At 42.1% G+C, this 15,836-nt stretch overlaps 1 protein-coding gene across 1 annotated transcript in view; it reads left to right on the top strand.

Moving 5' to 3' along the window:
* Positions 1 to 15,836, top strand: part of LOC126095650 (zwei Ig domain protein zig-8-like) — a 147,913-nt gene that overhangs the window by 67,906 nt on the left and 64,171 nt on the right. Inside the window, exon 4 of the mRNA XM_049910411.1 lies at positions 11,516 to 11,696. Coding sequence (XP_049766368.1) covers positions 11,516 to 11,696 — 181 coding nt within the window. The remainder of the gene's footprint in view (positions 1 to 11,515; positions 11,697 to 15,836) is intronic.

Below are 15,836 nucleotides of genomic sequence, written 5' to 3'. Positions count from 1 at the left end.
GACAGTGTATATTTTATATCCAACCTACTTCGGTTATCATTATTTACTTTGGCGCCTGAATAGAAAAAATCATTTACTACATTTTTAATTTTTCCTGTGTAACCTTTAATTCCGTTTCATAATTTAATCTAGGAACATCTGCTGCTTGCTTTATCTACAGTTGCATATCGCGAGAGACAGAATGCAACCGAGGCTCACTCCCTTTTAAGATACTGAGCCCTACTACGGATTTCTTTATGTACAAGTTGCTTCGTACGTTTTGTCCTTGGTAAATCTAGAGTGCATTCCGGTCAGTAGTTGTACAGCCGTCACCTAAGTCTATAAATACTATAAATGTGGTGTTATTTCCACATTCAGTCTTCTAAGATAACTCATACTATGACTTCACGTGTTGTTACATCTCACAAGACGGCTTCTACTAATCGATCAGTCCATCAATGACTAATTGGTGTTGGTGCTTAACAATTTTGACTTATATAATTTCCCATTCGATGGCACACCTAGTTCTTGACTTCCGGTCTAAAATGTGCAGATAGTGAAACGCTCTGTTTCCAAGATAACTATGGAACCATCCAGTTTACATGCATCGATGTTCGATGAGCTTGCCCCTCACTGAGATGTGTTGCAAATATATCGTTCATAGTTTGGATCTATTAACTTCTTTGAAATGAGAGACCCCCTACCAATCTATGGTAGTGTACTTGCAGCCAAGAGAGAATGTAAAGTCAGTCTTATTGTACTGTTTGAATCGTGTGGTGTTAGTGTGGTGGCACACTGCACACAAAATTAAGTTGCCGATCATATGAGAGTTGTGTGAACTGCTTGCAAAGTTTTTCTGTCTGTATTTTTATTTACACGGCAATTACGGTGCTATTTACTTTTAAATGAATCATGTTTTAACCTGAAGGTTGCTTAAATGTACTACAAGGCATCACCTGTGTGTCGAGCTAGCAATTCATCATGCCCACATTATTGTAAATAAGAAATCCATACACACGGAACTTTTCCCATTTCAGTCTGATACGTTTGTCTATACAAATGCAGGCAAAGTACTCAGTTTTTATACGAAGTTGCACCTTAACCTCCTGTTTCGGAATTAATAATTTCTATTGACATTGTACTCAGAGTTCTCTTGTGGTTCTCGGGCCTGTTGTGTTAGGGGAGGATTAACCCACGATCGTTTGAATATGAGAAAAATGTAACGTTCATGAGCTAACTATTTCAATCTGTGGATTTCAATCAGAGGGTGACAGACTAAAGGCCGAAATACTGAATGTCATTTTCCAAAACTGTTTCACAGAGGAAGACTGCTCTGTATTTCCTCCTCTAGATTGTCGCACAGATGACAAAATGGTAGATATCGAAATAGACGACAGAGGGATAGAGAAACAATTAAAATCGCTCAAAAGAGGACAGGCCGCTGGACCTGATGGGATACCACTTCAATTTTACACAGAGTACGCGAAGGAACTTGCCCCCTTCTTGCAGCGGTGTACCGTAGGTCTCCAGAAGAGCGTAGCGTTCCAAAAGATTGGCAAAGGGCACAGGTCATCCCCGTTTTCAAGAAGGGACGTCGAACAGATGTGCAGAACTATAGACCTATATCTCTAACGTCGATCAGTTGTAGAATTTTGGAACATGTATTATGTTCGAGTATAATGACTTTTCTGAAGACTAGAAATCTGCTCTGTAGGAATCAGCATGGGTTTCGAAAAAGCCGGTCGTGTGAAACCCACCTCGCGCTATTCGTCCACGAGACTCAGAGGGCCATAGACACGGGTTCCCAGGTAGATGCCGTGTTTCTTGACTTCCGCAAGGCGTTCGATACAGTTCCGCACAGTCGTTTAATGAACAAAGTAAGAGAATATGCACTATAAGACCAATTGTGTGATTGGACTGAAGTGTTCCTAGATAACAGAACGCAGCATGTCATTCTCAATGGAGAGAAGTCTTCCGAAGTAAGAGTGATATCAGGTGTGCCGCAGGGGAGTGTCGTAGGACCATTGCTATTCACAACATACAAAAATGAACTTGTGGATGACATCGGAAATTCACTGAGGCTTTTTGCGGATGATGTTGTGGTATATCGAGAGGTTGTAACAATGGAAAATTGTACTGAAATGCAGGAGGATCTGCAACGAATTGACGCATGGTGCAGAGAATGGCAACTGAATCTCAATGGAGACAAGTGTAATGTGCTGCGAATACATAGAAAGATAGATCCTTTATCATTTAGCTACAAAATAGCAGGTCAGCAACAGGAAGCAGTTAATTCCATAAATTATCTGGAGTACGCATTAGGAGTGATTTAAAATGGAATGATCATATAAAGTTGATCGTTGGTAAAGCAGATGCCAGACTGAGATTCATTGGAAGGATCCTAGGGAAATGCAATCCGAAAACAAAAGAAGTAGGTTTCAGTACGGTTGTTCGCCCATTGCTTAAATACTGCTCAGAGGTGTGGGATACGTACCAGATTGGGTTGATAGAAGAGATGGAGAGGATCCAACGGAGAACAGCGCGCTTCGTTACAGGATCATTTAGTAATCGCGAAACCGTTACGGAGATGATAGATAAACCCCAGTGGAAGGCTCTGCAGCATCGTTACAGGATCATTTAGTAATCGCGAAAGCGTTACGGAGATGATAGATAAACTCCAGTGGAAGGCTCTACAGGAGAGACGCTTAGTAGCTCGGTACGGGCTTTTGTTGAAGTTTCGAGAACATTCCTTCACTGAAGAGTCAAGCAGTATATTGCTCCCTCCTACGTATATCTCGCGAAGAGTCCATGAGGATAAAATCAGAGAGCTTAGAGCTCACACAGAAGGATACTGAAAGTCCTTCTTTCCACGAACAATACGAGACTGAAATAGAAGGGAGAGCCGATAGAGGTACTCAAGGTACCCTCCGCCACACACCGTCAGGTGGCTTGTGGAGTATGGATGTATATGTAGATGTAGATATGTTAAGGTACTGAAGTGTTAACCTAGCAATGCTTTCTATTATATCTCTGCCTGCAATCTATGCATCCTCCATCGGTCAAATAACAATCACAGCCGACTAGTAGCGGCTTTGTTCGATGCAAAGCGCATTTTTGTAATTTTATCTCGCACTGGAGTTATTATGTAACAAAATTTATACATTTACCTTTTAATATAATTCTTTGTGTTAGTAACGTATGACTGGGTTAAGTTTTTTCTCCTGAGCGTATTCTGCTTACATTATGCCTTTTTTAAGCAAATTAAATATCCCTGTGTGTTTTTACGTACTGAATGGAACGGTTGCAAGACGTGCTCTGTCAGATGTGAGGATATCTAAAACATAGATAAAATTTTACAGGAAAGAACTCATATGAGATTAACGGCTACTGATGCCGTCGTACCTTACAGAGATAACGTTGCCACCCCAAAGTTGGCATCGTGAATCGATACCAAAAACTTTAGAGAGGTCGATGAAATGGACGACGAAGTATGGGAGATGCTCCTGAAGACCACGATCCCCTCTCCCCCCCCCCTTCTTATCATCTTATCATAGCAGCGCCCTCACACTGAGGTCAAATAGTGTAGACCTAGCAAGAACTAGCCCAGTTCGACACCTCATCTAGTCAATATCGTAGTATAGGAGCAACGTGATGGTTAAAGATTCTAATGGGCCTGTTCATTTAAATGTGGAACATTGTACTGCAAGAGAAAAGTTGGTTAATCTGTGCGTTAGGTGATCCTTCTAAAAATCTCTAACATCTGTAACTTATGAAGTAATTCTGTGGCAAGTTAAGTAAATATTTTATTCGTTTACATAATAAAGTGAACTAATATATCATGTGTTATAGATTTATATGCCACCTCACTGAGTAACTAAACATCCCACAGTTGTGGCCAGATGATTGCAGCTGCATCTGGTCAAAACAGATATGGTTAGAGGAACCGACGGAGAAGAATATCCACATTGAGGTCCGATCTTTAGATACCGACTCACAGTCTGAGCATGAAAAGATAGACACAGCGACAGAGCAGCTTGATAGTGATTGTGAAACTCGTTCCGTAGTACCACCCATTTCTGCAAACAGCCATTCATAACAGAGCATGGATATTGCAGCATTAAACCCGTACAGGAGAAACTACTCTTCATAATATTGTAATATAGCTTCCATGTGTGTATAGCGAAGCAAAAAATTCGAAAGTGATTTTGAATTGCTGGAAACTTCCATCCAAATAAACTGACATCGTAGTGAAATGTATAAATCAAGAACTAGCAAACTGACAGTAGATGATTCACGGAGTACTCGAGACTGCCAGAGAGACTTTGCAGAATCGTGTACTATACTTGCTGTTCGTAGGAGTGAAGAAGTCATATTTCATTACTGATTAAATATGGGCCAATGATCGGACAGCGCCAAATTTTCCATTGCATCGATGAGTAAACGAAGGTTTTATACTCTTGTTCAAATTGTACGATTTGATGGCTTGTATATGACGACACATAGGAGAGAAACAGGTAATGATGCACCAATTAAAAAAATATATTCAATGAATTTATCAATGGCAGCAAAAGAGTTATAGTCCAGCAGAAATGACAACAGCGGACGAGATGTTGGAAATATGCCTTAGGTATTGCAGAGTCAGGTAGTATATTCCAGATAAACCGGCTGAATACGATATAGCACAATATGCGCTCCGTGATACGAGAATTTCATACATTCTAAATCTGGAAGTATATGCAGGCAAACAGTCTGATGGACTACTTGAAGTAAGAAATGATACATGGAGTAGGACTATTAAATATGAAAATTACGTACGAATCAGTTCTGTTGTCTAAATTATTCTACAAACACGTCACTCTATAGGGCTTATAGATCTACAAGGGTACATAGCTTCCAAACAGAAGAAATTAAAGTAACAGATTCTAAGGAGATACTCAAGAAATAAGATAAGTGTTTCTTCTTTAAAACGACCACTAGACAAGGCCAACAATATTTTAACTCCATGAACAATCATTACAATTAACTGTCCTCTTTGTGCATAACAAAGGTTGTTGTTAAAACCTGAATGTATTTTGTATTAAAGGGCTGGATTGACCAGAGCAGCACAATTTGGTTTAACAGATTTGTAGATTCTGAGATTTTTGTTACTGAAACGATTTACCTGTCTTAACTTCTGGGACACAAGAGGAACATTCTCTTCCATGACACACAGCCTCTGGCTCTCTTCAGTCCCCGGTTGATGACAGACCGCTGGTCTGTTTCAGCCTGGGTGGGGAACACCTTGGCAGATATCCTATTCTCTGGCAATGTTGGAGAATGACGAGGCAACTTCTGCTACACCGATGGGTGGTTACCATTGGTGCTGTGGATTGGGGAGTTTAGAGAGCTAATGTCCTGAGCCATGACTGAGAAGCAAGACACTGACACATGGTTAGGGTCAGAAGATTATGTTTGAGACCTTATCGTTATGCTAAGTGAAGATTTTGACATGAAGTCTGCAAACTTTGACATCATGTTGAATGTGTGGAGTCCTTAAAACTTTTTCTTAGCATCCTCATACGACAAGTGGTTAAGTGTTTTCTTTTATATTCCTGGATTTTCTTCTCCCTCTTGAAAACTGACATGTTGCCAAACAAGGAGTAGATATGTTCTAGGCTTTTTACACATGTATAGGGTTGTTTGCAAGGGACACCTTCATACTCCGTCCTTCCACACATCCCAAAGTAGCCTCATTAGTATGGCAGGTAGGACATAAGTCCAAGCCTCTGGCACTTAAAACATCTCATAAGAGGACAAAAGTAGGGTATGACATAACACCTATAAACCCTGACCGTCAGTTTCTCAGGTAAAACATTCCTATTGAAGGGTAGGAAAAAGATACAGTGTCCATGCTGTTGTCCTAAATTCGATCCATTAACAATACAGGAAGGATCGTGAAACTGAACCATTATTTTACATTTATAGCAGTCGATAACCAACTGTACACTAACCATTGACTCACAGTAGTAAGCACTCTGGGCAATAAGAGATATGTTGCGCTGACTCAACTGTGTGGCGGAACTTTCATTCCAAATGCGTAGAATTCTTGACTTAGGCGCTCTGGTAGTCTAACTTAAAGCTGTTGGGAAAAAAAAACTGGCTAGCCTCTTCCGATACCTTGTCCGGTATTCTTGGAACACTATCCTTCTTTTCTATTGCCTCCCTCTTATACCACTGATAGGGATCTCTACACCGAGACCAGATAAATTAGGACACTTACAAAGGTAAAGAAGTGGCCATTGTTGCCCTGTTCGTACTCGAATACAACTGGGAGTGGCCTACACTCTTACAAAATCCCGCCATTGTGGAACTTGTAGCCACTTGGGGATTCGATGTGTAGGTCATAACGATAATGATACTTCCTGTGAGATTACATTTGCAACGCGTATCACAGGCCTCCGTCCATTGCTATATAGCGGGGACTCTATCCATATTTTGTCCGATTTATACAGCGCTTCTTCTCCCTTTTACCGCTTCAAAAGACGATACATCGATCTGACTTTGCTGCGTTCCTCTATTTGCTTTCATTGGTGCGATAAGTGAAGCTGAAAATCTTAAGAAGCAGCCGTGTATTCGTTATGGCATAGTTAGCACAGTGGACGGTACATATTCGATTCCGGCCATCCAGTTTTAGGTTTTCCGCGATTTCTCTAAATGGATCCAGGCAAATGCAGGGATGGTTCCTTTTCAAAGGGCATGGACGATTTCTTTCCACATGTTTCAACTATTGCAAGCGTGTGCTCCAATTACTTCGATGTCGACGGGATGTTGAACGCTAACCCCCCTTAACATTATTCATTTAGGCACCAATATCACTTTCCAGGGACTGAGAGGCGCAATGTTTCTCTGCTCTTGCTTCATACAAAATTTAATATTCATCATAAAAACGCAATATCTCACAGTTTGAATGTGAAAGGCAACAGAGATGGGAAAAATTACAAAATGAACCCATCCGCGTATCGTTGACTTCAAGAGCCTTAATTTCCTTTGCTTAAGGGAGAGACTTAAATTTTTTAACAAGCAGTCTTCCCCTTCGTTACTGAAGAATACATAGGTGGGGACCACAATCGATTAAGGATCGATAGCACCCTTTAGATCATAATAAACGGAACATGGCTCGTGATTTCTGTCTTTATTGTCAAGATGCTTGTTGGTAAGTCTGGTCCTTGTATCTGCCTGTGGTTAACGTATTTCTCTTGGTGTCTCGTATTTATGTTAATAAAGTGATATCCGCGAAAAGTTTTAACGACCTTTGCGCAACAAGGAGATGTTTTTAGAGGGCTGCAACGTCTCATGACGGATATGGAGCACACATTTTCTCATGTGAAATGTGAGAGTGGCTATGTTTCTTCTGTTACTTGGATGGACGTCCACGCAGAATAACTGCACTGATTTAGTGTGCCACAACCCTTCAATCTTACTGAATTCGCTGATGAATCAGATCAAGCTATCTCGGTGGAAAACTGTGTTCACGTGCCTGATCCAGGTCTTCTTGTCAATTTTCACCACCAAGATAACGCCCCATATGCGTTCAACCAACTCCTACGCCGGAAACTAAGCAAACTGATCTGTTTCATCCCTCATGTAGAAGCGAGCCTGCCAGGTTACTTGAGAAGCATACTATTTTTGGTTCCGCGCTGAGCATGTTCAACGGGTACCATAGGCCAACACCCTCGGGTTACAAAACGTCGTGTCAATGGAATACAATTTTCGTAATGTTACTACTCCACAGCGTTCGTTAACTAAAGTTTTTTTTTAAAACCTCAGCAACCACAGACTTGGTTCGCTATTGCAGAGACAGCTCTGACTACCCACAAAGTCGTCGACGACGCGTGAAAATTTTCAGCATTGTTGTGCAATACATTGGTGACTCCACGCATCTCATCAGTGACGTCATCCAGTCACCTCGGATCACAAGTAAATCTGAAATAGCAAAGGCAAGCTTACTGTAACGGTTTGTCTAAAACGCCGGAGCAGTAAATACAACAGGTTATTTATTATGAAAAACTAGACAGCAGAACGCGTTCCAGAATTGGAGGCATCTTCTGTAGAAATACTCAAGCATTAATTCTTGCGACAGATATTCCAAAAAAATAGTTCAAATTGCTCTGAGCACTATGGGACTTCACATCTATGGTCATCAGTCCCCTACAACTTAGAACTACTTAAACCTAACTAAGCTAAGCACATCACACAACACCCAGTCATCAGATATTACAATATTTGAACTCCGAGGACAAGAAACTACATCAATTTATTATTTTTCTATTCTGACACTGAAAGTAACATTCAGTAGAACAACCTTAAACTTTACGTAAATGAAATAATTTCTGTGGCTGGTGCGTGAGATTAAGTTTTCTCTCAGTAATTTATCGGTGACTTTAAATAAAAATATTTAAGGCACCAGTGTTGTTACTGCAAGACGTTGTGGTGTGATATAGTGAGCATTTCAATATATTTTTGTAGTGATAAGGTATGACAAAATAATTAATTATAGTCGGTCTCCGCAGCACATAAATAAGAATTATCAGGGACTATTTATTTCTTTCAAATAATGCTGTTATTGTTCCATAAAAACACGAAGAACTGCCAGTAGTGCCAGTAGTGGTACTCACCTGAAGATGGCCAGAAGACTCTGCGCCGAAATATAGTGGCAGGACGTTACTGACATCCGGCAGTTCTCCCGTGTTTTATGGAACAATCAGTACGCAGGAAAAGCTTTAAACGTCACATAAGTAGTGTTATTCTTGCTGCTACATTTTCATACATTTTACGATAAGACGTACACACCACCACAACAACTTTAAGCAGAGCCAAAGCCGATTATAAAAGACATAATAATTGCCCCAGTGATTACCTTTGACAGCCGAAAATCCTGGAAAGCTAAATGGAATAACAGTGACGTTAACAGGCATAACAGCACATCATAGAAGACACAAGCAACAACTCCCAGAAATGCAACTTCCCGACTGAATATGTTGTTAATTGAACCGTGTAAGAAATAGCACATTCAAAAACTAAATCCACGTGCGCAAGTGGGATTCAGCTGACAATGCACTATGTGTGAAACTTCTGAACAGACGTTGCTACATATAGCACATGGTTCCCCTTTGCGAGGATTCTGTGGAAAATGACGAGATTTTATCGAGACCATCCCGGCTGCTAGTGAGTGGCTGCATCGTTTGCATTTAACTCTATATAGAGTTTTATTGCTGCTCATCTACCACAGCTATGCTCTCACATGAACGTTAAATGTACTGGTGTTTTTTGTACTTGTATTATTATTTGTACTTTCATATTGGAACATATATACCTGTATATTTTTTAATTTTTTATGTATTTTAATCATAGAAATATTTTTACTTGCATTTGTAACGTCGTACTATAAATAAAATTAAAAAAACCTGCCATCATGTGTGGAGTTCGGAAGTCGGTAGTGTTGGGGGATGTTCTTCGCGATAAGGATATGAGCCCCTTATTGCTATTAAAAAAGAGTCTATATACGGTAGGAAATCTACAATTTTACAACAGTCAGTACTGCGCAGAATAGAGTAACAGTTCTGTTAAGGGTCGTTGGTCTGTGCCCCTTACGGATACATAAGATGTTGTAGTGCCTGTGTGATTCTAATTACTAATAACACAGGCACTGCAATATCGTATTTATCTGCTGATACCGGGCAAGCGACTTTCATGTACAGCCTCCGACCTGTGCGTGAACATACGGGTACATCATGGATGCACGGGTACAGGTCGCAAGCGCTTGGTTGACGACATATGGGAGTTATGGGCCTGGCCGTGAGTGGTGCACGGATAGTCAAATGTTAAGGCGACCGCTTGCGATAAGCGGGAAATCTAGGTTCGAGTTCCGGCCCGGCACAAATTTTCACTGTCTCCATTCCATTCTACAGCAGATGTTTTTCCTTATTTGGAACTGCGAATACATTTCATGTTCTTACGGATGCCGGGCGGCGCCTGTCAGGCGCCGTGGGCTCTAATGGGACAGCATTAATGAAGTATACATCTATTAGCTTTAGTTTGCAACTGAATTGTCTTCTTTGTGGGAGCAGAGAGGCCGGCAGCAGACGTAGAAAGCAGAGAGGAACGCACTGATGCGCGACGCTCAGCGCCTTTAGAGATCCTCGGCAGAGTCAGGGTGGCTCGCGCGAGCATGAGAGGCGCAGTGCAGGGTAGCAGACTCATCTGGCGGCAGGCGTTGCACGTCTTGCGATAAGGCCTAACAGCTCGACGACGCTTTTGGCTAAAGCACACTTGTGGACCAATAAGCTTCCAGCAGCTATGAGGAGGACGATGATAACTGAGCAGAGTTCCTTCATGGCCACTCGACCAGAGGAAGGCTGTAGGTACCAGTGTCGACTCACGGATAAGAGACTTGGTCAGTTGTAGGTAGTGCACCACTCGAGAACAGTGACTGTGTGATAGTACGTCAACACCGACAGTTTGCCCTCCAGTGAACTGATGGTAGAAGGTTCTATGTCTTCACATCAGCAGATGTGAGGCTGGCAGTTCGCAGTGGCTAAATCTTGCAAACCATGCTGGCTGCAGTCTCGAAGGTAGCAGTCATCAGGTGAACGGTAGACAGCACACCACGGGTCCTGCCTCGATGGTTGCTCATTGCAGCTGGGAGAAATTGGGGCTCAGATCCTGAGCATTTACAGTTATCTGTTGCAGACGATGACGTTAATTCTTGGCAAAGATGGCAGAAAGTGACCTGATTTTCTCGGCTCGTCAGCTACGCTCGCCACACGACGCCGTCTCAACTGTGGCTTTCAGCTCATCACCTTGACACTTTTCTGCAATATCAACTGGCTGAAAGGGGTTCTTGTGTAATATATCCGAGTCGTTATGGCAACTTTTTATCAGAATATCGTCCTTCTACAGAGAGGTCATTTTGCTATTGAGAGAACTCGCTCAAGCGATTAATGGCAGATGGCTTCTTTCTGTGCAACGATATTGCATTAGCAACTCTCCTGTCTAAGAGTCATTCCGCTTATTTTACATTCGCCCTGTTTGTCTTACTGTGGCTCAACAGTTCGGAGACGACGGTTGTTTTTATCAGTATGACAATGCACCCAATCACAAAGAAGCATGTCTGAGGAAATGGTTTGTCAACTATAAGATTCCTGAAACGGACAGACCCGTCAATAATTTCGACGTGAAATCAATAGAATACCATTGGGATGAGCCACAGTGTCGACATCGATCCAGATCCCAGTGGACATCATCACCAACTTCTCTGGTTTCAGGAGGAATGGGGAGACATTTCTCCACAGAAAACCAGGCTCTCACTGAAAAGGTCCTGAGCAGAGCTCAAGCCATCACATCGTAAAGCCAAAGTGTGCACACACCCAACATTAATGTTCAGGACTAGGTGTCTCGGTGGATTTGATAGTGTATACTGGTTATTTTTGTGAGCTCTGTGTGTAACGATCTTCAGTCACGGCTGGGATGGTGGTAGTGACAGTGGTGGGTTTTACAGCTCCCGACCTGGAGATCGTGGACGAGTCGGGGCGGTCGGCGCGCGAGCGCTACTACCAGACGGGCAGCGCCGTCGAGCTGTGGTGCAGGGTGCTGGGCGACACTCAGCCGCCGTCCAGGCGCGCCCTCTGGACCAAGGACGGCCGGCCGCTGCCGCTGGGCGCCGCCGCCGACGACATACCGTGAGTAGCCGAGCCAGCACGCTCTGGAAGGCCGCCCGCGACTCTGCAGCCTGTGGCGGATGAATGTGCTGCGACGTTCAACTGACACGTATAAGCTACACTACTGGCCATTAAAATTGCTACACCAAGAAGAAATGCAGATGTTAAACGCGTATTCATTGGACAGATATATTATACTAGAATCGACATGTGATTACATTTTCAGGCAATTTGGGTGCATAGATCCTGAGAAATCTGTACCCAGAACAACCACCTCTGGCCGTAATAACGGACTTGATACGCCTGGGCATTGAGTCAAACAGAGCTCGAATGGCGTGTACAGGTACAGCTGCTCTTGCAGCTTCAACACGATACCAGAGTTCATCACGAGTAGCGACTGGCGTATTGTGACGAGCCAGTTTCTTGGCCACCACTGACCAGACGTTTTCAATTGGTAAGAGATCAGGAGAATGTGCTGGCCAGGGCAGCAGTCGAACATTTTCTTTATCCAGAAAGACCCGCACAAGCCCCTGCAACATGCAATCGTGCACTATCCTGCCTAAATGTAGGGTTTCACAGGGATCGAATGGAGGGTAGAGCCACGGGTCGTAACAAACCTGAAATGTAACGTCCACTGTTCAAAGTGCCGCCAATGCGAACAAGAGGTGATCGAGACGTGTATCCAGTGGCACCCCATACCATCACGCCGGGTGGTACCTCAGTATGGTGATGACGAAAATAGGTTTCCAAAGTGCGTTCACCGCGATGTCGCCAAACACGGATGCGACAATCACGATGCTGTAAATAGAACCTAGATTCATCCGAAAAAGTGACGTTTCGCCATTGGTGCATCCAGGTTCGTCGTTGAGTACACCATCGCAGGCGCTCCTGTCTTTGATGCAGTGTCATGGGTAGCCGCAGCCATGATCTCCGACCTGATAGTCCATGCTGCTGTAAACGGCGTCGAACTGTTGGTGCAGATGGTTGTTGTCTTACAAACGTCCCCATCTGTTGACTCAGGGATCGAGACGTAGCTGCACGACTCGTTACAGCCATGCGGATAAGATGCCTGTCATCTCGACTGTTAGTGATACTGTTGGGATCCAGCACGGCGTTTCGTATTACCCCCCCCCCCCCTCCTGAACCCACCGATTCCATAACCTGCTAACAGTCATTGCATCTCGACCTACACAAGCAGCAATGTCGCGATACGATAAAACGCAATCGCGATAATCTACAATCCGACCTTTATCATAGTCGGAAACGTGACAGTACACATTTTTTTCCTCTTTACACGAGGCATCACAACAACATTTCACCAGGCAACGCCGGTCAGCTGCTGTTTGTGTATGAGTAATCGGTTGGAAACTTTGCTCATTTCAGCACGTTGTAGGTGTCGCCATTGGCGTTAACCTTGTGTGAATGCTTTGAAACGCTAATCATTAGCATATCACAGCATCGTATTCCTGTCGGTTAAATTTCGCGTCTGTAGCACGTCGTCTTCGTGGTGTAGCAATTTTAAAGCCCAGTAGTGTAATACGGAACATGTGACGTAAATTGATAATTGATTAGCGATTATTGGATCAAAGTCGATTACGACCCCTAGCAAGGGACTCTTTGATCCGAACCTAAACTGATATTACACACAGTTTATTTTCATTTTAAATAACAAATTTTAATAACGACTGCAGAACATTAGTAACTCCTAGCTAGAAAACTTACGACACTCTGTTTTAGGACTGACGTAAGACATTCGCATTTCGAATGTTGAAGAAGTTAATTCCATCACCGCATGTTTTGTTGCCATAAGTTGTGGATTTATAACAAAACACTGCAATAGGCTAAAAAGTTCCGCTGTGACCTCATTCGACTAATTCCCAAATTCTTTCGCATATAACAGAAGAACTTTAATGAAATACTGAAAATGAGTTAATCGACTGTTCCCAAAAGTAACTTTAATTCAAGTAATGGTATAATATGACACATTATTGTGCTCCAGGATTTGAATTAAAATGATTGTATATGGGGGAAACTGCATAAATAAGATTTCTCGTAGCATCCTTCTCATTGAGGAGCAGAGCAACCATCATTGTTTATGTGGGAATTCTTCCTACTGAATCTCATACGCATCTAATAGGAATGCAATGATTTCAAAATAAAATTGGTTCCTAAGGTTTTTGCCATTTACGAGCCACAATAATTTTAGAGCACTATGAGCTCTGTGGAAACTCTATGTAAGAGAAACGAGAGCAGCAGGTTCCCAGATCGGAGACTACGCCCAGATCATCCATATTTTGTCCTTGCTCAAAATGATCGCAAGCCACTGTTAAATTATCGGCAAATAATCTCAGAGGCGTGCTTTGTTAATAGTAGAATGAATTCCATGGCAGAAGGCGGGATGCATTCACCACATTACTTCTCTTTACCATGACCTCCTGTGATCGCGGTTCCAGATAGCTTATCTATAACAAATATTACAAAAACGTAAATCGTGTATCACTTAAAAATTGCGAGGATTAAATATCATTAAAAAATCATGAATATAACTTATTTTCAACATACTTAATTATAAGTAATAAGCTTATTCTAAGAGACAGGAAGAAACTTACATACATTTCGTATGCTCTATTCAAAAGAAATAGACAAAATGGTTAGAGTTCGCAGAGACGGTCAAAGATCCTCGATTAAATTTTGTTTTTTATAATCATACAACATTTCATACTTTCGATTCATTTTAGCCAGAGGTTGATTTCTCGGATATCTTTTACATCAATACACAGTTCATACACGTTTTATTACGTTTTTGACAGACACGATAAAACAGTTCCTTAAAATGGAGTTCACATTCACGCAGGAAGATCAGCTTGAATTATTTTCATGTTTAGAAAGAGATCGCTTTTTTCAAGTTGTACTTCAAGTAAAAATGATCATGTTTTACTCATACAAATCTAACCTAAGCGCGTCATATGAACCAATGAAACCGAGATATTTTTCACGATATTAATATCTCCATAACATTGGAAATATTACGCATTTGCAGAATCTAAGACAAATTTTGGAATGAGCACCAAAATTCTTTAAGATGAGGCATCAAATCAAGGTCTTCCTCAATTTCCTAAGTGTTACATTTATCTCATTTTTCTAGGGTGACAGAAAAAATTGTGGAAGGAGTACTTGATTCAAAGATGATGTTACCACATAAACAGAGATTAAATCTAATTTAATACACAGTGTCGTTATAATTAAACTAACGGGGTTCCAAGTGCTGCAGTGTCGGCTGTATAAATCATAGGTATGTTCATTTATCGGTGCGCTCGTGGAGAATGCTGAAAAGATAATAATAAGTATGCCACTAGGTGAAAATATGACACTGTAAGCAATTTGAATTTGGTGTGTGCACAGGAAAAGTGCAAGGAGATCAAGTACACGATAATGGTAGTTTAGCACCTATATTAGGATGTGGTTCAATATTATCTCCCGACACGCTGCATCTGTGACGCACCATGGTCGACAGTTGCTCGCAGCACAACTAGTGTAATCATAATAATATGTCGTCGCATGTTACCCTTCGGATCCGGATGCATACATGATAGATCAGATAATTCAGATATTCCCACAACCAAAATTGACGTGAATTTAGGTCCGGGGATCTGGGAGGCTCCACGTCTTCCAGTAGACTAGAGATGAAGTGGATGTTACTGTAGTGTACTGGAAGCAAGTCTTCCACCTAGCAAGCAACATTTGGTGTCCTCCCTTCTTGCATGGAAACAGTGATGTGCGCAGAGTTGCGTTCTTGCAAAGCTGGAATCCCATGTTGCACAAGGAGGTCCCTATTACGAGAAGATATCACTGTATACCTGACAGGTCCACGAGGTGCCATCTCCTCGAAGAAAAATAGACCGAGAATGAAGGAGTTTCTGAAACCACACCAACATAAGCTGAGTCCAGTGGATGTTTCTGCACAACATGTGGCGGAGTAGAACCCAATATGCGACAGTTCTGTGCATTCACGACAATGTGTAGAGTGAAATGTGCCTCGTCCGTCCGAAGAATATTTTCCAGTCACATGTCATCCATTTCAACGCGTGTAAAATAATGGATGGTAAAGTCAGGGCATGTTAGCCTATCATGGGGATTCAACACGCGTTGATCTGAATGGTG

This window comes from Schistocerca cancellata, chromosome 8, assembly GCF_023864275.1.
Source record: "Schistocerca cancellata isolate TAMUIC-IGC-003103 chromosome 8, iqSchCanc2.1, whole genome shotgun sequence".
Taxonomy (NCBI): domain Eukaryota; kingdom Metazoa; phylum Arthropoda; class Insecta; order Orthoptera; family Acrididae; genus Schistocerca; species Schistocerca cancellata.
The sequence above is the reverse complement of the archived record's forward strand: the minus strand, read 5'-3'. Positions and strand labels throughout refer to the sequence as shown.